This window comes from Anarrhichthys ocellatus, unplaced genomic scaffold, assembly GCF_004355925.1.
Source record: "Anarrhichthys ocellatus isolate YVR2014 unplaced genomic scaffold, GSC_Weel_1.0 scaffold12, whole genome shotgun sequence".
NCBI lineage: Eukaryota > Metazoa > Chordata > Actinopteri > Perciformes > Anarhichadidae > Anarrhichthys > Anarrhichthys ocellatus.
Genome location: NW_022280042.1, coordinates 6530964 through 6555507, shown reverse-complemented (window position 1 = coordinate 6555507; position 24544 = coordinate 6530964). Strand labels below are relative to the sequence as shown.

At 47.8% G+C, this 24544-nt stretch overlaps 1 protein-coding gene across 4 annotated transcripts in view; it reads left to right on the top strand.

Annotated features, from left to right (window-relative positions):
• The window catches only part of nrp2a (neuropilin 2a), a 51751-nt gene that overhangs the window by 8886 nt on the left and 18321 nt on the right, over positions 1-24544 (top strand). For all 4 annotated transcript variants that reach the window (XM_031851734.1, XM_031851735.1, XM_031851733.1 and 1 more), the window contains exons 3-8: positions 7754-7935; positions 14254-14484; positions 15858-16013; positions 16633-16802; positions 17422-17577; positions 23661-23805. In XM_031851734.1, coding sequence (XP_031707594.1) covers positions 7754-7935; positions 14254-14484; positions 15858-16013; positions 16633-16802; positions 17422-17577; positions 23661-23805 — 1040 coding nt within the window. The remainder of the gene's footprint in view (positions 1-7753; positions 7936-14253; positions 14485-15857; positions 16014-16632; positions 16803-17421; positions 17578-23660; positions 23806-24544) is intronic.

Genomic DNA, 24544 nt, shown 5'->3' with positions numbered 1-24544 from the left:
ACCATTAAGTGGACTGTGGTTTTTCTTTGTTTTAGGGAGGGGGGGGGGGGGGTTGTTATTTATGGAGAGAATGGCGAGCACACAAGCTCTTTTCAGCGCCGTCACTTTTCACATTCACGCCATCGCACACATCGTGTCCTGGATGCTGCCCAGTGCAGCCGCACACTTTTGTTATTGGCCCTTTTGAAGGCTTCTTTGGAGCAACTTCTGCCTTAAATTCCTTGCTCAAGGGCACATCAGCTGCACGTTACCTCAACAGTTCAGAGGGCAGAAAAAAAAATGTTCCTCATCTCGGGCTTTCCACATCTCATTCGCACGATGGTGAATAAACAGGGAAGAAGCGAATGAAGCCCAGCTGTTTGTCTGGATATGACTGCATTGGTCAGTTTCCTTTCTCAGAGAGATGAATAATCCAAATCATGTGGTCTTCTATTGTCTTTGACCTCAGAGGAACCTCACGATCTCCGCTGTTTAATCCACGTTTATACAACAGCGTAAGGGAGAATGTTGCACAATTCACCCACTTCAAGACTTCCTCATTGTCTGCTTAAAGTGAACACAGGCCAGATGTATCAGTGCAGTCATGGCTGTTTATTCCTCCTGCCCTCCTTTCCCTCTGCAAATTGAAGAATTAATAATCCTACAAGGGTGTTTTTTTTATTTATCTATTTTGCATTGTTCGCTGACAAAGCAATTTGTCTGGCCAGGAGACCCCAAAAAAAGTTTCATGATGACATCAATGGCAGCTTTGGTGAAAAGGGGTTTTGTAGTGATTGTCGATTCCGTTCACAGAGCCGTGTCACGTCGCAGCGAGGCTGGCGAAACGTTATTTTGATGTCTCGGGCTTTGTGTCTCCGGGTTTCTGTCGCCTTTGTCGAAGGCAAAAATGTTGCATAATTATCTCCCCGGCAGTATGTTTCTCGGTAATACCGCTTTTACACCAGCGTCACAGTGTCAACACAGTCGCACACTGGACTCCGGCTCAGCTGTTGATAAGCAGTGTGTCAAGCAGTTTCTCACAGCCCAAGGCGAGCAGGGCAGTAGGAGGCCGAGGGAGGAGGAAAGAAAACTGAAATTGCCTCCTCGTTTCTCCTCTCCGCAGAAGGTTTTTTTGGGATGAGTTTTTTACTTCTTTTTACACTCGCCTGGAGGAGCTGAGGCCTTTGCCTGCCCTCTGACACACACTCCCACTCAACCTCCCTTCATCCTGTATGTATGAGTGTGAACATGTGTGTGTGAGAGGAGAGTCAGGGAGCGTGGGTGGGAAAAAAAGGCGTCTCAGAATGAGTAACTCTGCAAGCATGTAAGCGAGTATTAGTTTGTCGGACTCGCTTCCCGCTTCCCGCTTCCCGCTTCCCGCTTCCCGCTTCCCACCATCCATCTTTCCATCCAACCATCCAGCCTCCTTGTGATAGCCCCGTTTTAAAGGAGGATCAACATTTATTTATGCATAACCTCTAACACTAATGTGTTTGCCCTTCTGTGCTCAAAGAGGATGCGTTTTCCCTTTGGGGCGCACAAATAGCAGCAGAAATAAGTGGAAAAAGCAAAAGTACGGCTCGATATCCGCGCTCTCTCGGTCCTGTGCTATGCCTTTTACCCGGAATGATCCGAGCCCTGTAGCGCTTTTACAGGCAGCTTCCCTTTTTTTTTGCCTGTATGATTAGGCACGGCAGTGTGAGGGAGCAGAGAGTGGATGTCTGCATGTTTTCACGGTCCTCCGCGAGGTTGGGGCGATGGGAGCCGGAAGGGGCTGCAGAGGTGGAGGGCTCGCCATCTTGGTCAAGGCTGAAAACCGGCGTGACAGCTGGGATTACAGAGACGGCGGCAGGGAAAAACCAGAGCTGTGTGCTACCTGAAAGACGCAGAGCGATGTGGTCCGGACTGCTGATCACTCAAAGGACAAAAAAAATATATATGCACGATAACATGGTCATAGAGATGGTAAATGGACACATGTTTTCAGCGGATATGCTTAGAAACACATGCACGTACGCACTTAAGCATGCAACCTGTCAGCGTAAGAGTGCTCATGAGCCATCATACCACCCCCCTTCCCTTTGGGCACTTTAAGCCCTTATAAAACTGAGAAAAGTGCTTGGTCAGCACAGGCAAGGGGTCTGAACTCTGGCTAATATCCCTGGCCAACTGGTGATTTTCCCTCAGTGGGCTCAAACAGTCAGTACTCTGACGATGCAATGTAGCCGAACCGCGGCTCCACTGCAGCAATCAAATCCGCAGCCCTATGCAGGCGCTCCGTGTCTGAGGTGGCACTTTAATTCAGGATTTCATTTCAGGGGGAGCCCGGCCGCGTGCCAAATAGCTCTTACCTCCAGGTTGCCAGCCGATTGATGTGAACTAAATGTAATAAAGGCTAGATGAAATATCAGGCCCATATCTCTAATGCAATCTGCCATCGCCGAGCCCCAGGATGCTGCCTAGTGATATACCAGCTGAACGATTCTCCCTCCCTCTCTCCAGCCCTCTTTCTTTCGCTTCGTCTTCCTCCCGTTCTTGATCTCTTTTCCTCCCTTTTGTTCCTCCATTCTCCCCCTCACCCTCCAGCCTGAGGAGGAGGTGTTTTATTTTTACACACTCGAATTAAACATTGAAACAGAATCCCATATTATACACGCACGCGCCATAAAACTGTAGTCATTCCAGAAGATCCATTTCTTCCACCTTTGTGGTTTTTATTTTCTCACTTATTTATTTGGTTATTTGTTATTGACTGCAGCCCGAGGTGGGAAGATTTGACGATATAACTTTACAACTTTACACACACACACAGCTGTAAATCCCTCTGGACCGTGACATGCCTGTTCGCAGTGAGATGTAGCAACAACTCTCCTGTGTGCATGATATCACCCTTATTACTAATACCCAAAGGGGGCGCAAAAGTGTGGGATCAATGTCTGTATTCCGCTTGTAATGGGAAATCGATAGATGATCACCAATGGCCCGGGGCAGAGAGAGACGTGGATGAAGACGACCATGGAGGGTGATGGTTGAGGATGAAAGGAGAGACAGATGAGCTGCCGGAGGTCACGACTAAAGGGAGTTGTTCAGGTTCTGATCTGTCAATATCTGGCACTTGGCCGGCGTTTAGGACAAGATCATGGTCATCAGCGTCCAGCGGTCACGACTGTTGCAGTTGTCAGCGCAATGATGATGATATAATAAGTAAGAGGGATGATTAAATGTAAAAAAAAGAAACAGTCCTTTCAAATGCTTTCTTCAATTACATGCGTTTGATAGGCTTAGTCAAGGCGCGGTCCAAATAATGAGTCAGCCAAGTGGACTGGCAGATCTAAATTCTGTCGGGATGAATTGCAACGATCTCAATCGCATAAAACGTGTTGATAGAGGATTTAAAATGCATCCAGCAGGGGCAGCAGGGTCACGACTTCAGCTCAGACAGCAGTTATAGTCTGATGTTTCAGATCGATGCCGGTCTAGAAGGTCCGGGGCCGAGCCCAGACTGCCTGTGGTCAGCGGTTTGGCCTCAGCCTTGTGTAAGTATGACTCTGTGATGGACAGGAGAAGAGGGGGGGTGGGGGGGCATGAGGAGACGAGGAAGAGAGGAGTGCCGTTTGTTTTGGGGGCTAGATTGAAGATGGCAGGCCCCGTGGATCTGCAGGGATTTCACTCGCAGCATCTAGTTAATATTTCAGAGGCACTTATGGTTTATTAGAGTCCCGATTGAGGGCGGGAGGAGTGGGTGGTAGTGTGTGTGTGTGTGTGTGTGTGTGTGTGTGTGTATGTAAAAGCTTGTGTGTCTACTGTACACCCTCCGCCTTACTTACTTTCTGCTTCTGCATCCATCACCGAGAGGGAGACGAAAGAAGCGACAGACGTTTCTTCATTGTTTACCGGATTGGGATCTTGTGCTCCGAGAGTGGAAAACACACACACACACACACACACACATAATGGAGCAGACAGGGACATCATTTCTACTGAAGGCCTCAAGTGTGTGAGCGCAGCCAAGTTTGGTTTGCTGATGTTCGCGAGCAGCTGTTGCTCTTTTATGGGCACAAACAAAATAAATCAGACGACCGTGACGCGCCCAGCAGCCAAATGATGTGTAAATCTTTTGTGTAATTTCGACGCTCCTGCTCCTGCTGAACGCTTTGTGCGTTTGTGTCGGCGTTTCGATGACACTAAATGAAACACAAGCTAGTTCTTTTGCAGACAGAGCTCCTTTGCTGATTTCACAAAGATAAAGAGTTATAAACTAGTGTTTTAACAGCAGAGAGAGTGACCACTAGTCTAGACCCGTAAATAAACAAACGTACAGGAGTATACATACTGCAGGTTCTCTGTGGTGAGGTGCCAATGCCTGCCGGGGACGTCCCTAGTCTCCGACAAACAGCAAAGGTGCGAAAGGCAATTAGTTGTTTTGGCGGAGGGGCGGAGTGATATATGAGAGCAGAGGAAGAGAAGACATGTCTGGACTGGTGCAGAATTACTGGCCCTTAAGGGTTTTTAGTTTCCTCAACCCCTCTCCCTCTGCTCCAGCTATTCTCTATGGGCAATATGAGGGAGGTGGGGGCCGGCCATGCAGACCCAGACAGACCGCCAGACAGAAAGCAGGGAACAGAGGGTGTCAGACATAGGTGGGGTGTGGATCACGGGGTCTGCTTGTGTGCAAATAATTGATGTGTGTGTGTGTGTGTGTCATGGAATGCGTCAAAGTGTGTGTTTTCGAGAGAGGCAGACAGCGGGCTCTCACACGTCAGGCCCTCATGCATGTATTCATCAGAGCCCGGGGAGAGGCTGAGCGAACAGGTCAATAATCACATCTGAGGAACACTCACTCACTGACGCTAATCCACGACAGGAGAGAGCGAGGCAGAGAGAGGGAGACAGAGAGGGATAGAGACCCACTCCAAAATCAATTAAAACCTAATTAGGCTCTCAGCTCTTTTATCCTCGGCGTTGGCGATACGACGCTGGAGTGTGTACGCCCGCGTCTGTCCGTGCGTACATGTCTGTCTATCTGCATGCGTGCGTTTGTTGGCACATGTTTGAGTGTGTGTTTTCCCCCCAAAGCATGTGTCAGTTACAGCCCGAAGCAGGCGTACTTAGGGAGAGCGGCGGTGGCTCTTACATTCTCACCGTGGGAGCTCGCAGCTAAAGCCTTTACGATCGCCTCTGTAATGCAGGATTACAACCAAGACACGTATAAGAGAATTGGACAGCGGCTTCTGTGCTCACATAGCACAAAGTGCTCTGCAGGCCCACTTTCTTGCAGATTTGCTTCAGCCCCCGACCATCGCAGACTTTAACTGCTGGTGGGACACGGGAACTTGTCTCCTATGGCGGCACAAACACTCGGCTCGCTTTAGAGAAAGGAATGACAGCTGTCTTTGAATAATTCACATGTGCTCTTCCATGCTGGTGCACAGATATAATGTGAATTGGTGAAAGAGCACTCCGTGCAATTTAGTGTTGCACTTCCGTACAGTTGGGGGCCTCGAGAGAGAGAGAGAACAGCCATCATGTCTACAACAGAAGCAGATGGATCCAGACTTTAAGTCAAACATGATGGATCCTGCAATTCCCATAATCCAATTTAATACCACCGTTCATTGAACCCTCCATCTCTGATAACACCCTCATCACACTCGTGACTTCTAAACTAATCTTGATGTGAAAATCTTTTTCCTAAATATCTTTCTGATGCCAAATCCAAACTGCCTTTATTCAAATTGCACTTGGCTGTTGTGATCATGCTATACTTTTGTACTTTTATGAAAAAGACCACTTTCATGGGGGTGGCAATGTTGTGGTGACAGTACAGGCTCATTGCAGGATTTTTGCACTTCGATCCTCACCTGTACATGTGCCACTTTGGCCCAGATTAATGTGGCTGGGATTATCCCTCCATCAGTTTTAGCTCGAATGCTCTGTATAGGAATCTAAACACTGCAGGAATGAGATAACCCCCCAAAAAAAAGAGGCTTAGTGACTTTACTTAATCCACGTTTTATTCCGAGACGCAACACAAAAGCAGTCTTAGTGCTTAGATGCCATAAAGGAACACAGCCTAGTGCTGATTGGTAGCCCTCAGCTTTACTGACTTACTTTTCAGTTTGAAGTAGTGAGAGGAAAACAAAACAGTTTCCTGTTTAGAATATCAGCGAGATGCTGCGTTTAAGAAGTGGATGAATACCCAGAGACGTCGGTGAAGCTTTTCTCCCACATCAAAGATGCCATCACAGTAATTAGTGAGACAACAGCGGTCCTGTTGTCTTTTTGGAGGCTTCGTCATATGATCTAATTGAGACGAGTGCGTTTGCATCCGAGTGTGATGGGAGGGCGTTCTCCGTGTAGCTGCAGGGCTCCTGTGGCGATGCAGTTAGTTACGCAGGGAATCACAATATGGGGGGGTGAAGAGACACTTAGTAGCACTGTAGAGAGAGAGAGAACCAGGAATGACTATTATGAAGACCAAAATTACAAGGGAATTTGTCACCACTGCGCAACTTGAAATACAACATGCAGATCCACACACATCCACTCAAACACATGCTTACAAGAGGAGGAAGAAAAGTGAAGGTTGCTTTTGGTATGATTGCCCGTTTAGGAAGAACATTACTGAAGTAAAACACCGTGTAACTCACTTAAAACAATACTTAGGCACTGAGATAATAACAAACAGAAATGATGGAGTTTTCCACACCTTCCAATATTGTCACAACCCTAAATGATTACCATTCAAACCTGCTCGCAGGCCATGGGCTGCTCCTTTCTTAATCGCATCAACAAAGCTATGCTATCACATTCCTGGAGGTAATGCACACTGTGTTTTATAGTAAATGCTGTTTTCATTGTACAGCACTCGCCCGTCTGAGGCCTGAATACGTTGGCGAGTAGGTCGAGGAATAGAAGCTTTGTCTGGAAGCAGCACAGGGAGAGTGTGACGTAGAGTGTGAGCACCATTTAAACATGCTGATAGTGATGCAGTGGTACTTTAACTTTAGAATAAGATTGTCATTCATTTGGCCTTCATTATGAATGCCTATATCTGACCCGGCAGCAGTGTCATGTTATGCATATTGTGTCTGTGACTGTGCTGCTGGATGTTTCTAATAATGTTATAGGAATGACACACAGGGCTATGAGCTCATTCTGGATCAGGCAGGTGGACTCTCTCTGGCTCTTTCTCTGTTTTCATCTCATAAAAGCACCCACACACACACACACACACACACACTCACTGACCTGACAGTTAAGAATGTGCTTTTATCGTTCAGGGTCAGTTGGCTAGACAAAGGTTATAATGAGCTGAGAGCTCAAGCATGTGGAAGCTAAAAAGCGAGGCCTCTTGACATTTATTTATCCTAATTCCTCTCTCCCAACCCCCGTCTCACCCCCCGTGCTGCTCATGTCCTCACCTTTCAGCTGAGAGGAAAGAGCAGAAGAACGGCGGAGAAGCTTTGACTGAGAGCCAAGCCTGTGGCAGATATATTTACTCGTGTCTTAATGTTGTGTTCCTAAATGCTTTTCTTGGACACTGATTCTGTCCTAAGGCTGAACTCCAATGGTAACACCTGTCTGTTTTTTATTAGCTTAGCTTGTTGCATAACCCCATAACTATCCATCTATGTTTATCTACCCTCCATGCTCTCCTTGTATCTCTTTACCTCTCTTAAGTCCTTCCTGCTGCGTTAAGCTCAATGTAAACTCAAGACTGTTTTCTTTTAAAGCAACAGGAAATAATCTCTTTCTTTTGTTATTCCATCAGGTATGACTTCATCGAGATCCGCGATGGGACTTCGGAAAATGCTGATGTTCTGGGTCGGCACTGCAGCAACATCGCCCCGGCGCCAATCATCTCGTCGGGATCCTCCCTCCAGATCCGGTTTGTGTCGGACTACGCCCACCAGGGAGCGGGCTTCTCTCTGCGCTACGAGATCTTCAAAACGGGCGAGTGACCTGAAACACGATCGGTAGTTTAGAAGAAGACACGCGTGCGATCGGTTCGTCGAAGTTTGGCTTTGTAATTTCATCAAAAGTGCAACATGAGTTATTTAGAATACAAAGGGATAGTAGCTAATTCATTTGGCTTATCTTCAAGATGAAATCAGCTGCTCTGTCTGTTTCCAGTGTTGGTCCACTGCTCACTGCATGTATTTAAACATGAGTTTCGACTTTTCCACCAACCAAACATTAGGCTCCGCTGTGCATTAATACTTAAGTTAATGATTTTGTCGCATGTTAATGGCCCGAAACCTGTGATCATTCACCCCAACACTCTTACAATAATTAACACCAGCAGAGGCAGCCCTGCACATAAACACAAGTTAAGAGAGAGGAGCGGGAAAAAAAGTACTTTCAAGCCGCCTGAAAGCATGCGAGGAATGCTTGCTTAATTGGAGTAGGATCCTGTAGATGAGGGAGGGGGGGGGGGGGGATGGAGAGAGCTCCAAGGCAACTTGGAGTTGGACTTAAGGTTAAAGGTTTGTGGGAGATTGATGGGGATGAGTGTGTGCCGAAATGGAATTTTCTCGAGGTCGTCGAAGTGCACGAGGTGAAGCGCACAATGAAGGTGAGATTGTAGCGGCAAGTGTATTTGTATTTGCTGGTGGTGGCGATAAGGTGTGTGTGTGTAGTAGGAGAGGCGAAATGGTCAGGTAGCCTTGAGGCAGCTGAAAGATTTATGTTCAAGCGAGTTACCAGCTGATTGGCGAGCCGCCATTTAATTTCATTCAGATATTTAGGACTCAAAATGCGTCTTGATTGACAAACAAGTAATTAAACAGTGTTTCAATGAACAGCCATTGAAGAAAAGTAACAGTCAGGGTTTATGGAGCACAAAAAAACGAGCGTTCGTCCTACAGAGAGAGCTCTGAGTTGTCACCGTTAAGAAATATCTCCGTCAAATGATTGTGACCCAGATTTGACTGTTCAGCTCCGTTACCAAGGCCACCAGCAAGAACCCAGACGATTGCATCTATATCACACAAACAAACAAACACACACACACACACATACATACATGCATATACAGGGGTGGATTGAAGGCTGGTGGATGGGGGATGCGGTTGCCATGGCTTTAACAAGATCCTGGTATAAATTCAGGGGGCATGAGAGATTGTGTCACTGTGTGAGCACATGTAGGTGTCTGCTCGATGCGCGTGTGGGTGGTTCCACTCTGCTCGTTGTGTGAGATTCTGTCCGTCTGTATGTATGTGGAGGCGGAATTATAGATGCACGTGTGTGTGAGAGAGAGAGAGACAAACATAGACAGGGGGGGAGGTGAAAATGTGAGTCAGAGAGTGAAAATGTATTCAGGGTGCGTGATTGAGGCCATGTGTTAATTACAGCATTTCCAGCGCCTGCACGCTCTCTCATCGTAGCTGTTTGTGTTACCGCAGCGGGCCTGGGCCACAAGTCTCCACTAAACACGGTTTACAACTTCTGACGGGGACACAGATCCCGTCTGAGATGTGTTTATTCCACCAGAGTGGGAGTAATTGCACCGCCGTTACTTTTACCCTCGTCGAAGCAGCAAAAGTGTGAGGCAAATCCTAGATTGCACATGTTTTTGGTACAGTGTGCAGTGGGTTCTGTGTTTGTGTGTTTTTAAAGGGTGCGACCGAGCAGAGATAGAAATCTCAGCCCGCAGCTGGGGGACGTGTTCAGCTTCCTTCCTGTATTTAACAGACAGTAGGCTGACCCCACCAGACTGTGTCTAGAAGTCAGACAGTGTGTGTCTGAGAGAGAGAGAGAGAGAGAGAGAGCGGCATATCTTGGCCTGTTTTCCGTACTGTGAACTAATGCTACTGTGGCTTGTTTTTGTTCTGTTCATTCAACCCTATTACATAAGCGGTGACTGTAACAACTCCAGGGGGTTTTGAATTGGACAAGCAATCTGTTTGTGTCAACATGTGTGTATGTGCGTCAGTGTGTGTGTGTGTGTGTGTAATGGGGTACAGTACAGAGAAATCTAATTATTTCCAGCAAGGAGGAGCAAGAGTCGACCTTTGACTCGACTTCCATACTGAGACCCCTCCACCCTTCAGTGTACCTCCTCAGGGGAGCCGGGGTGAGCGTCTGCCCCAAAACAACATCCACCCAGGCACCCACCTGCCCATACAAACACACACACGCAAACACACACACACACACACACGCATACAGTACATGTATGCTTTAATTCTGCCATAGCTACAGTGCAAGGCCACGCCTCCCCTCCTCCCTATTATTGTTGTGGCCTACTTTGCGCCTACCCATGCGTGCTTAACCCTTTATTCAGCCCAGACTACCACCCCCCCCCCACGCCCCATCCATCCCTCATGTGCTGCTGACGCTGTTACCACGGCTACAGGGGGAAGACTTGCCAGGAAAGCCCCCTTTTCCCCAGTTCCCCAAAACCCACCACTAGCGCGGCGGGGGCAGATAAGGACGCAGCCAATCCCGAGTTAAGGCGGGGGGGGGGCCGAGATCACCCCGGGGCGTTGGGTCTCCTCCGTGACCGCTGTCGAGGCATCTGCGGGGTCACGGCGGGAGCGCAGCCATAGGCGGGACCCCCAACCAAGTGCCAGTCACAACATTGGGCCCTGTGTGTATTTCTGATGCTGCGGCGTTGATTGGATGCCAACCCTTGCGCCAGTGACGGCTGTTACTACATGGCTAACTGCCACGTGGTGTTTATTCCTGAAACACAAGTAATTATCGAGCACAGGTAAATTAAATCCATGAGTGAATAACATGGATGAGCGCGAAGAGTGTTTAAAACTGATCAGAGATGAAGAGAATGAAATATTAAGGCTCGATCCGCAAACGGCACGAATGAGGAAATCGAAACGCTTTGATCACAAACAGCAGGAGGCTTTTTGCTGTTTAGCGCTAAAGATTTTTAAAAAACGTGTGCATTCCATTACACATAACAGAGTCGTCAGTGTGACTTAGGAGGAGCATTCCTTTCTATGTAAAGCTGCTTCAGACTGATGTCTCTCTGGGTCCATAAAAGTGTCGAGCCGTGGCACGCTAACAACATTGTTTTTCTTCTTCTTGTTCGCGTTATTGTTTTTGTTGTTGTTATTGAGGGTTTTCCACCCCAACCCCACTGTGGAGCACGCCCCCACCACTACACATTCACGCACGCACACACACACACACCCCACATCCCCTCAGGAGACACTTTCTTCAATGAAATCCGGAACTGCGCTCCAGCAGGGTTAGACGAGAGATCTGCGTGTGTCTGAGGAGCGGATGCATGTCAGACGGAGACAGGCAGGTAGAGTGTGGAGGGGCGAGGCGAGGTTTTTGATGTGAGGCAGACGCCGTGCTCTCGCAGAGGTGAGCCCTCAGCAAGAGCTGCGTGCCGAAGAACGGGTCGAGCGAGACGACGCCGGGGCGAGACATGAGAGTTAAAAGAGTGAATGAACAGAGACTCGGCGTGTTGCTGCTGAGAAGACAGGGAACGGAGGAGAGGAGGAGGAGGAGGAGGAGGAGGAAGGAAGGAAGGAAGGGGGTTGCCCTGACACAACATGTGGAGCTGCTACTACATCAAGCAGTCATGTGCAAGAGTCGAGTGATTTTCTACCCAGCAACTCGCCCTCTCGCCCCCTTGCGTCACTCACACATACACGCTCACACCATGACCTCCCCCTCTTTGCCAGCAGACAGCTCTCGCCAAATGGCAGCTCATGGTGCGATGCAAGCACCAACCGGGGCCCTGCATACGGCAGGCATGTGCGAGTGTCTGTGTGTGTGTGTGTGTGTGTAAGACACGGGCCTAGGGTTGACGGAGGGAGGCAGTGACGGGCACTTGTTTTTGTCGTGTTCACGTACTGTGAACTAATGAACGAAAGGAGAAGGTACCCATGCATACGGAAAACCGCAAATATGTGAACGCACTCACGCACACAAGTGATGGCGCGTGGCGGCACCGAGTGTGTGAAGCGACTACTTTGTGTGTGTGTGTCTAAAACTCATAAGAGCGGCGTGTTTGCAGGCGATGGGGTCAAGCTGTGCTCAGATTGAAGTTTTTTTGGCAGCAGGACTCCAGAACGCTGCACCGTGACCCAGTAAGAAACAAGGCCAGTGTGTTACTGGGTCTGACGCTTGCTGTGAAGCCACCACACACGCTGTCAGACACACACACACACACACACACAGATGCTCATACAGAGGGACAAACATGCCAGCAGCAAAAGATGAAAGCCATGCGAGGAGCTTAACAAAAGGATGTCATGTATTCATGACGTGCATGTTTCACTCATACACAGCTTTAGATACACATACAAAAACACAGAGAGGAGAGATCAGTGGTTGAGAGTATGGGTAGATATCGCTGGTAGCTTTCTGTAAATTGCCGTCATATGTCAACATGCCTAGTTCTATGTGTGTGTGTGTAGGCATCCAGGCTACGAGCATGAAGGCAGATGATCCACGGTTGTGTTTTTGATGTTGCAGAGTGTGTGGGAGTCGACACACAAGAGGTTGAGTGCCGCTTTTAACATGTGTGGGCAGATCTCGAACATCTTCAGCCTGACATACGCTCACGCGTGCAAAACAGATCGATCGGCAGACAGGTATACACGGAAGACGTGAGACAATTGGCATTAATGTAGAATTTAGGAAGAAAGAGTCAAAAAGAAACTGTTAGAGAACAGAAAAAAACAAAGCGAGAGAGATATTGTAGAGGCAGTCTCCTGTGTTTTTTCCCCGTCTCTCTTAGGCCTGATTGGGGTCAGCTCTCTACCATTAACCAAGTGCAGACAGGGAGGGCCAGTCGACCCCTCAGCTTTTATAAGGCTGCCTGATAATAAGGACTGGTGCCTTGGAGGAATGCAAAGGAAGGAATGCGCTGTTGACATGTCTGCACTCCTTTAAACGCTGCTTTTATGAATATTTATCTGCTTATCAAACGCAGCCTGGCACTTCTCTGAGACAATGCAGCGCTGCCGGATGCAACCCCACTTTCCCAGTTTTGAAATCCACCAGAAGCTTCTCCCCTGAGTCTCTTCAACCTGGCCTCCCTCTCTGCTTTTCTAACGCACTCAATGATGGGAAAGTACAAGAGCAGACTCTTTTCCTTGTGCTAGTTATACGCTTGCCAGTTGTGAGCGTCTTGGCAAAGTAATGAGTTTTTACCCTCTATCAGTTGTAATTTTAACTGGAGAGAAGTTTGGAAAACTATGCAAGTGTGCTTATAATTAGCCACAAGAAGAGCAGCGATTTCAGTGGCATCAGTTGGTTTGGAAAGGACACAACCGCAGGCATTTCTGACATGCAGCTAAACGAAGACCTAATGAGAATCCGGCAGTCTCTATAGCAACATTATCACACGATATTTGCCCTCATGCCAAGTATGAAAATAGATGGAGACACAGAAAGAGATACAAGTAAACAGATAGGTGTTTATAGCCGAGGTATAAAGATGGAAACATTCGAGGTGAGAGCGGATGGGCAGAAAATAGCCGGGGTTTGTGAATGAGACTGTGTGTGCCGGACCGTCGGCTCTCTCCCACCCTCATTGATGTGCCGGTCCATAAACACTCGGCCGTGACTCAGGCTCCCCAGTGGGCCGCGGAGCACTGGCTGATGGGTAGATGATCTGAGCCACACAGCTGCCGCAGCTCAAGGTGAGCCGCCCAGGGCGCATAAATCTGCATGGATAATGAGGAGCCGCCGCAAAGGGCCCACTTAGAGCCATTACACAGCGTTTGTGGTGTGTGTGATAGAGAGACTGTGCAAAAAAATCAGTCAGGTGAAGAGAGAGTGTTAGAGAATATTTGTTTTGACTATATAGAATAGTGCCGGGGTCCTTCTGCGCTCCTTTTTAGCCTCGCGTAAGATTGTATCATTGAGTCTTATTGTGTAACGTATGACGAAGGGGTCTTTTGAGGGTGCAATAAAGCTGTCAAACATAATATTCCTACTTTTTTTGAAAGTATAATAGATTTTACTTCATGGTGTCAGACATGGTGGTGGAGCTGATTGGTGGCATATAGCACAGACAGAAAGAGCTGCTCATAGCGTTAGATACACCCACTTGAGCATTTACTCACTTTGTATTTTCTCCTCCATCGGTAAACGGTGTGTGTTTGTGCGTCCCAACCACCACCACTACTGTATATTCCACGCTGTCAGTGATGAACGACTCTCCGAAACACACTCTGCAAGTCAGATTGGCTATCCGAGTGTGATCGATTGCTCACTCCTGCATCCCCTCCTAATATGACCGATTGCTTATTCCGTTCTAAATACCCTCTCATCCTTTTATCCGCTCAGGGTCGGAATTCTGCTTCCGCAACTTCACCAGCTCCTCCAGCATGATCGAGTCCCCAGGCTTCCCGGATAAATACCCCCATAATCTGGAGTGCTCCTACATGATCATCGCCCCGCCCCTCATGGACATCACCCTCACCTTCCTGACCTTCGACCTCGAGAACGACCCCTTGCTGGTGGGAGAGGGCGACTGCAAGTACGACTGGCTGGACGTGTGGGACGGCCTGCCGCAAGGTGAGGGCGCGCACACATGTACACTGTTCATGGGGATAACACACACACACACACACACACACACACACACACACACACATTAAACCCACATTCAGGACCCACACAGACTATCCCCCTTACATTCCCACACAGATATTTGCAAACCAGTCTTCAATTTCCTGAGCAGCCGTCGCTCCCTTTGATGTAAGCAGCCTGGCTTCACATTCCTCCACATTACATAGAGGAAACATTATTTCACACGGGGAGCTGAAAGTGCCTCGACACCCCTAAGGAGCAGCCCTTTCCCATGCCCCTCTTCCCTCTCCATAATAACACCCTTCATCACCCCCTTGCTGTCCTCCCTGTCCTCCCTCCTTATCATCTAGCGCTTCCTTCCTCCCTCGGGCAAGTGAGAGTGATGGCCACGATGAATATCTGCTTGTGTCCAATAGGAGATGCCGAGCGTTGCGAAAGTGGCCTATCGGCCGAGATCAGGAAGTGGCGAGGAAAAAACATTTGAAGGGCTTTGATAGTGACCGCCACAGGGTAATGTTAGTTTCTGTAGCGCTGATAAAAATCTCATTAGTAGTGGTGAGTGGTTCACTTCCCACCTCTCTCTTGCTGACTTTCTTTTCCCCCTTTTTTTTGAATTACGGAGCCGAGTACTGAGGATTTGTTCTAATTATTCTATTTCCAGTTGCTAAAAAGGGATCCAAGTGGATTTAAAATTCCAATTATAGCCTTGAATTTGGGAGCTTTGATAGCTGAAAACAATTTGTGGCATTCAAAGTTGAGAATTAGGAGGAAATTAAAGTGTAACCCAGTTCCAGTGAGCCGAGTCCTCTGGCATGAAAGAGGGACAGGAGACAAGACGGAAGGGGGAAGAATTTAGTGTCTGGTGAGGGAGCTACTCTTGAGACTATTGTAATCCTCGCTAGTATGTGTGTGTGTGTGTGTGTGTGTGTGTGTGTGTGTGTGTGTGTGTTTTGTGACCATGTGTGTGTCTGCAGCTGATCCCAGTGCAGCTTGCATTAAGGCAGGGATTCCAATCCCCCTGCTGGGCCCTGGCTGAGACACACATGGCAGATGGAGGGATGGACAGGAGAGAGAAGGGAGAGAGAGGAATGATGGGAGGGAGAAATGTGGGGGAAGCGTGCTGTGACTCATTAGACAACGCTTACCGAAGCAGCGTGGCCACTGGAAACCTGTCTTTGCAGGGCTGGATCGCTTTTACTATTTACTATTTTACTACTCAGTTTTTCAAAATAAAAGCACAATAACTTTTAATGCAATATCACCCTGAAAACAACTTAAAAATCTAACTTTTTAGATCAAGACAACCTACAACATAAAACATGTTTACCTCGGTTTGATTCATGTGTGTGTGTCTGCAGTGTCTCCTCTGATCGGCCGGTACTGCGGGACAAAGATCCCTCCGGAGATCCAGTCGTCCTCCGGCCTGCTGTCCCTCTCCTTCCACACCGACATGGCCGTGGCCAAAGACGGCTTCTCCGCCCGCTACAACATGACGCACAAAGAAGTCAGCGACTGTGAGTGCGAGATAACTTAAAAATGAGTGTGTGTTCGCACACATGCGGATGCTCTCTGTGTCGGTTTGTTTCCCTGTTTTCATCACCGCCTCTATTTTCTCCCTTTCAACAGTTTCTTCTCCGTCATCTCTGCTGACACTCATCTTTCCTTCTTCATCTTTCACTCCTCTTACCCTCTCGATCTTTTCAGCTTTGCCAACTTTAATGCTATTTAAATCTCGCCCCTCTCAGTCTATTTCGCTCCCTCCTAAGAGAGCGCCGTTTCTCAGAAGCAGACTCCTACTATTTTCTTTCAGAATATAAATTAACTTCACCTCAATTTACCTCTGCTCACCTGTTGGGCTGCTTTCCGTCTCCCTTTGCCCTTTCTCTGTCTGGATTTACATTTTCCTCTCTGTCTTCAAGCTCTATAATATGTTGCTTAGATCTTCCCTGTCAGTCTCTTTAAAAATGTTCTTGCACCTGTCATCCATTCGGTTCAGCTTTCCTTCTTCTTTTTATTTTTAAAGCTGCTTTTTCATCTCCACTGTAAAGCCGCGTCAACAAATATACAGTTAACGCTTTGCTTTCTCTGTCTCCCCCCCCCCCCCCCCCCCCTCCCCTCTCTTTGTCCCACCAGCGTTCCACTGCAGCATGGCGCTCGGCATGGAGTCGGGGAAGATCAGTGACGATCAGATCACCGCCTCGACAACCTTCTACGACAACCGCTGGTTGCCGCGGCAGGCCCGTCTCAACAACGACGACAACGCCTGGACGCCTTCAGAGGACAGCAACAAGGAGTACATACAGGTCAGGTTTTAACAAGTGGAAAATATAACAAGTTCCAGCTGTGTGTTCAGCATTGCCTTCACTTCCTGCGAACAAAGATGTCTCAGTGACGCTAGAGTAGAGGAGAGGATGCACCTCTCGTATGCGGTGAAGACATACAGCAGGACCGCTGAGAGGAACTAGAGGAACTGCGAACTGATGATAAGGAAGTGCTTCTGCGCTCTCAATCTTTCCTGTCTTGAACACACACTGGCCCCAACATGCATGCATGCATACGTAGACACACACACACACACACACACAGGAGAATGCACCATGATTGATGAAGGCGCTCTCCAGGAATACATCCGAACACTACGCCATTGATCTTTGCCTGCAGCCTTCCTCCCCTTGCACACGACAATGCGAAGATTTGCACACACACACACACCACCTAAGCTCCCTCAGCAGTAGGCCACAGTCGGTGTCCATCCCCTGCTGTCTGTGTGACAGATAGACACAGCAGCTGGTCTGTCTCTGTTATCTACATCAGCCCTGAGCCCCACGAATCCCTTCAGCAATCTATACAGTCGCCCTATTACTGCGTTCTATTCTCCTGTTCAAGTTTTTAATTATTCCTCCTCTGCTTCCCCTTTTCTAGGTTGACCTCCACTTCCTGAAGGTTTTGACGGGAATCGCAACACAGGGGGCCATTTCAAAAGAGACGCAGAAGTCCTACTACGTCACTACCTTTAAACTGGAGGTCAGCACCAACGGGGAGGACTGGATGGTCTACCGGCACGGCAAGAACCACAAGGTAGGAACCAGCACTAGAGATAAAAGCAGACCTCCTTATCCAAGACATGGACTTGTAGTTTCAAGAGCCTGTTTCTCTAACCTTTACTCTACCATCATGATATTTTCTTCAACAACAGAGGCTGTAGTGTTTGTCCCAGAGTCGTATCAATAGATGGAACATTCCTGCAGCAGTCATTCCCCTTCTAGGACTGTTTATGAACCTGAGTCATGACCCCAGTCATGAGGCAGAGAAAGAGGGAATGGGAGGGAGGACGAGATAGAGATAGAGAGAGGAGGGGAAGCTGACAAACAAGAACAATGGAGTCCTCTATGTGCCCTTATCTAGGCTTGCTATGTATCATCTCTCTCTCACATCAACGTGCAAATAAACACACGGCGGGGGGTTGTGGACTCACACCAGGTGTGGACTGAGCAAGTTTGGGTGTTTCATAGCAACATTATTTGACGTTTCGTGCTTTGTGTGTAAGGTGTGTGGGGGGGGGGGCTTGTGTACGCAGGCTTGTGTATGAACAGTGTAGGTTGCTGTTGTCATGTCCTACAGTAAGCCCGTCTCAAGGGCATTTGAACTCTGTCCCTCATATCTGGGCTAAGGTCACTGTGGACTGCAAGCAGCCAAATAGAGAGTGGCAGCAGTGGGTGTGTGTGTGTGTGTGTGTGTGTGTGTGTGGAGGGTTAATCCACACTCCCTTACCCACACAGACCGGGGGCCCCCTTCTGTGTGTGCCAGTGATTGGTTTGGGTGGGTCCGGCGGGGGGTATTTGATGTGGAGATTATTGGGCGGAACGTGGATTTGACTTTAAAAGTCAACATCTGTGCGAGATATTAGAAACCCCCCCCCCCCCACACTCCTTCCACACACACACAAAATCAACAGACCCTCCCTTTAAATAACCTCTGGCTGATCTCTCTCTGTCTGGAGATCTGTGCGTGTGTGCGCATATGTATGCGTGTAATCTGAGTCCACTAATCTGTCTGTGCAAAAAAATAAAAACTGCCGAGACGCTTTCAGCCTGATGCATCAACATGCAATTTGGGAGCGCTGCTGCTTGTACGATCGCTTTGAAAATTTGAAAATTGGTTTTGCTTTCAGCTTTCAGAATGCACAACGTCCAGCAGCAGAATGAAAGATCAATAAAAGATAGCAGACACGTTTGACTCAGCTAACCAAAGAGTTTTGTGAATATTCTTTACTGGGTATATATATTCTATATGAAATGTAGATGTGATTAAACATAGCATCTGTTTGTGATGATCATAAAGAACAGATGACAGCTTTTACTCCATGCGTGATGGGGGCTACCGCATTATGCGTAAAGGATTTATTGTTCATTCTCTGATGTGTCACACAGAGATCTCAGATTACAACTTTCTCCTTGTATTTTTTGCAGACAGTGACGGATGGATTTGGATTCAGGGTCGACACTTTTGATTTATAGCGGACAGTTTTCAGTCACGATTGAGCCTGACTTTATAATTAAACAGTTCACTGTACGGCCAGCTTCTCCTCCGGTCCCCGCAGGTTTGCGGTTGAATCTTCCGTGACTGCTAATCCACCGGTCCTGTCGTACAAACTCCCAGTTAGCCCGTCCTAAGCCCCCCCCAAAGAGCCCTTAAGTGGGTGAAACTCAAATCTCGTCAGGGGGTCTGTAATGACTGGGATTTGGCTCTTCTAATTGTCATTTAACAGTGAGCTCGAAAGCTAATGTGGCTTTGGAAGAGTGCGTGCGTCGGTGCTGTTTGTGGAAGGTTGAGCCGTGAGTGTGTCTGTGCATCAGATATGAATCACCAGTGAATAAAAAAGGATCGGCCCTGGCAGTTCTTGCCTCGCTGTGTTTGTTATTGGGGGCCATTTATTGTCAAGATTCATGATCTTATTTGCCGCGTTAACAAAGAGCGAAGGATTTAATGCCAATAAAGACTATTTGACAGAAAGAGAGGCAGAGGCTGAAAAGGGAAAGGCATTGTGGGAAATGGGCCTTTTTGTTTTTTTTGTAAAGAAATTAAAGTGCTGTCGGAAGAGAAAAACACCAGCGCTGCAGATTGCAATCACCTCAGTCACACCAGCACACAGGCGTTGTGCTCGTCCGTGTGTGTGTGCACGTGTGTGAAATATTTTTTTTCACTCATTTTTTGCACGCCAACACGTTTTCAGTTTGACACCCATGTGATTTGTTAATTCTAAATCACACTACTCACATGCGCACCTCATTACTTGATGAGACGTGTGCACACTAAGGAATTGCATATCTCTCTCACACACGCACACACATACACATATTTTTTTAGCGATTGACACACACACACACAAACACATTTACATTAAAGGCACACACTGTCATCCGTCTGTGAGGAAAATCCCATCAGCCCCAGCGCTAACCAAGCATTGTGTTACTAAAAAGCATTGTGAGGCTGTGCTAAATCTGTCCAACACACACACCTGGGAGAAAAAAACCCGCCTACACAGCATTTCAGCCTGCTCCTCTATCACACTGTGTCACACACCCTCATACAGATATGTTTTAAACTCATTCTTCAAGGTAATACATTAAACAAACTTTGACAGACTTGGACATATGGTGGTGCAAGACAATTTCTAAGGATCACTGCGTCAACCATACACACACACACCCATACACACACACACATACATACACACCGTAAGCAAGTCTTAGGGCCAGTAGTGGAGAGCGGCCAGCTGGAACCAGTTCCTACTGTCAATATCTTCATACCGAGAGTGAGGGAGGGAGAAAATGTCTGGAGCAAAGAAGGGGGCGGGGGGGGGGGGGTAGAAAGAGAAAGACAGAGGGAATAACTAGAGCAAGAAGACAGGGATGAAGAGTGTAATGGACAGAGAAGGAGTCTGGGAATCAAGGGAACAACGCGGGGATGAAGAAGCGGCCGGGAAACGAATAATGTCTTGTGCAGAGCTCGCCGCGTCTCCCCGCGGTGCCATCAGCTTGAAGGAAAACACTGGCAGAGGATGGAGACATGTGCCAAAAACACAGTGTTGAGAGAGAGAGAGAAAAGAGAGAGATGGAAAATGAATCGAGCTCTGATGTATACATCTATCCACACCTCGTTTAACCCATTTTCTTCCCACTAACTGTGAAATTCAGTCTGTTTTCGACTGGTCCAGAGCTGTAGATATGTCGAGGGTGTTTGCTAGGCACCTTTCACGGTGACCTCCTTCTCCGGAGAGGTTATCAATAGTTAAACACCCATGGTGCCTGTGTCCCGCCAATGTCCACACAAATGAGTCTGGCCGCGGCATGCTGCTGTGTGTGTGCATGCGGGGCTTCGTTATATGTTCATGACTCTCTCCACACCACGAGACACAACATGACAACGTTAATTATTCAGCCCAGCTCGCCAGCCTGTCACGTGACGGCTCACACAGGCGCACATGTACAAAACAACATGCCAGTCGTCAGGCAGATTATAGAGGGGGCCCAGACAACAGGCTGGGAGCTTTGCCCACCTGCAATACCAGCATTCATTTCAAGTCACATCCCACTGCGAGCTAGGCCAAAAGTAACCACGTTATCTGCAAGTTGGTCAATGAGCAGCCATCTGCTCCCTCAGGCCATTGACCTTTAACCTTGGAAGGAATGAGTCAGGGGTCAAATGAGCGACCTCTCAGGTGCCCTGATAATAGACGGGAGGAAGTGGAGGAGACAGAAGAAGCCGAGAGCCGACTGACAACATCTCATTGGCCTCTCGCATGCAAAAGAAAAATGGAAAGAGCCTCCCGCGAGTCGATTCCCATTGAACAAACTGTTCTTTTTGTGTCAGTAATGTTTGCTAGATTCTCTGCTTTCATCCAAAGATGAAAATAAAGCGAAGCAGCAATATTGTAATGCACCAGCTAATGGCCTTTTAGTGATGACAGGCATCTTTATGACTGGAACATTGGACATTTCTGGGAAGGAGTGGACCGATTTTTTTACAGACTTTTTCCGAACTTTATACTTTTGAAACTGGCCCTGATCATGCCACGTTTACATCGTTTATTTACCTGATAGTCTGTATTATTCATTGGTGGTTGAATGATGATGTTTGTCAGATTCTAAATTATGACCACAATTGAGTTAAGAATGGGGGAAATTCCATTGAATTCAGCCCTATTAAGAGATAAATACTTGGATGGAATATTTCCTGTTTCGGTGATGAATCTGTTCGTTGTTCTTTCCTCCTTACTCGCCACCACTCCCTGCCTCCTCTTCCACATTCCTCCGCTCGTATTCAGTTATATCTGCTGCCCTCTATTCAACCTCATCTTTGTTTCCACCTCTCTCTCTCTCACCCGCCTCACCCCTCTCTTCATCTGTTTTCAACTATTCTTCTGAGGACTCTTCCTCCCTGCAGTCATTGTCTTGTTTTTCCCGTCCTCTCCGTCTGTCCTCCGTGCCGCTCTTTGTTCCACAGACCGAAAATATCTGGGAGCAGTAGAGATGGGTCGGTTGTATGCGAGGCAAACCCTCCATCATACGCTCGCCTTTGTGTGTGCATGCGTGGGTGTTTACATAACCCCCATAAGAGCCCGCATCCACTGTTTGGCCTCTTAGGTAAACACAACGGCTGCCTATCCTCAAATCCAGCAGCAGATACAGCCGAGATAGACCCGCTTATCTGTTCAAACACTCACACTGCTTTGTATTACCAGTGTCAGCTCCTCTTGATTAAATCAGGCCATGCCCAAAATCAAATAAAACCCCTCGAGTAGGATTTTGAAGCCCCATCACTCATATTCCCACTGGTTATGGAATTTCTGGAATATAATATCTTTTTTTTTTTTTTTTTGGGGGGGGGTGGCATGCGCCAGACAGGGAATTTCATAAATGGGTCACTATACACCAATATAATATTTTTAAACTCGAACGGAAAATCACACTGTTTATCACTTAAACTGAAAAAACAACATCATCAAAATAAGAGGGAATTTTTTAGGCTACGGGAACGTGCTTTGGTTTGATCATCCTGTGCTTGGATTAGAGTAAAGGATCTTTTGTAGGGTGTAGGGATCTTTTTTAAGAAGTGATGCCTTTAATCTTTAATTCAGCTGCTTGTAGCAGTTGTCTTTCCGTCTCTTTATTGTGCATAGTGGCTCTGACGTTAGGCAGTGTGGTTTTTGCGAATAACTGTTGGTCTCCTATCAGCCGACCCGGTCGACCACAGACAGATAGAGTGAATGACACTTAACAGTCAGTCAGTGAAAAGACACTTCCCCTGCTGGGTGTGTAGGATGTGTGTGTGTGTGTTTGTGTGGGTTCCTGTGTTTCCTGTGTCTTTGTGTGTGTGGTTTCAGTTTGTAGCCACCAGCAAGAGTGTGCAGAGATATCAGGCAATTTAAGAGGAAAATGGATGGAGGTGTTGAGATGCAGAGGGAGGAGCTGGTGGGAAGAGGAAGTTATTCACAAACAGGGAGATGTAGTTTTGCGAAAACGTGTGTGACACAAAAAGGAAAGATAGGAAGACTCGTGTCCGTCATTGAGTGTCCCCATCCAAGCTTTTTCTGCCCAAAGCAGGAAGTAACCTGACCACCCTGGTTACATTTGAGTGTTCGCGGAGAAGAAGTGAATGTTGATGCTTTGGGAAGTTAATTTCACTCACATCCTGCCCACCTGGTGAGACTTCCTGCGTTTGACGGCCAATCATGTTTGGTCGTGTCAGGTCATGTCTCCCGCAGCCTCCTATTCGGCAACCAGCACGGAGGTGTGTGGAGGTTGATGTATGAGTGAGCAGTGTGTGTGTGTGTGTGTGTGTGTGTGTGAGAGAAGCCCTCCATCCATCGCCGGGCTTTCCCAGCCTTCCAGCGCCGAACCTTTGACCCCAAAACACAACGACAGCTGGGCTGGTGACATTGGATCCGTGTTTGGGTTGTGTCTGCTTTGTCCGGCCTGCCACTGTGTGTGTATGTGTGTGTGTGTAGCCAAACGAAACCGTGCACCGTGGGTGGGTGTAGAGCAAGAGTGTGTGTGTGTGTGTGAGAAAGGGAGAGATAAGACTCATACTGGTATGAGCAGTACATCTCCTTCTGACAGTAACCTTTGTTTGCCTTCTGTTTGTCTCTGTGTTCCCAGATTTTCCACGCCAACACAGACCCAGCCGAGGTGGTTCTGAACCGCGTCCCACAGCCAGTTCTGGCCCGGTTTGTCCGTATACGACCACAGACCTGGAGGAACGGCATCGCCCTGCGATTCGAGCTCTACGGATGCCAGATTACAGGTGTGTGTGTGTGTGTGTGTATGTGTGTGGGCGTGTGTGCAACTTCCCCAACCTTTATTTTGCCTGAAGAAAGTTGACTTTGCCAGAATCCCCCGGCTTTGCGCTCCTACAGCTCGACTGAACAGAAACAACAGTTCTCTGCTGCACATTTGGTTCTTGTTCAAAGGCATTTCAGATCATTGAACATCTGCAAAAATGAACCTCCTAAACTGGAAAAAACAAGAACACACACACTCACACGTACATGTGTATTTCCACTCTTTCCCACACTCCCACTGCTATCTTTTAAACATAGAAAGCCTCTGGCTAATTAAAGGAAACTCTATTCTTCCTTCCAAAGGCACCACCCGTGTCATTTCTTCTTCACCGCGCTCGCTTTCTGTCTCCGTCTCCCACAGCGACGCCTCTTTTCCCTCTCGTGGCTTCAGATACTTTTGTTGCAGTGTCCTCTTTGCTCTGTGAGCTCCTCTATATTGAGAAATGAGTTCCGATCAATCATTCATGGCTCCCTGTTCACTCTTACATCAGAAACTGTGATTCGCCTCAGCCTCAACAGCTGCTATTGAAATAACTATTAGCTCTTACGGTACAGGTACACACACACACACACACACACACACACACACACAGGCAGGCTTCTAAATATAGCAGATGACCTCAAAAGCATACACACCCTTTGAAATGTACACAGACACCACCCACCGGCACGCACGTACACACGCATAAACACTTCCTGTGC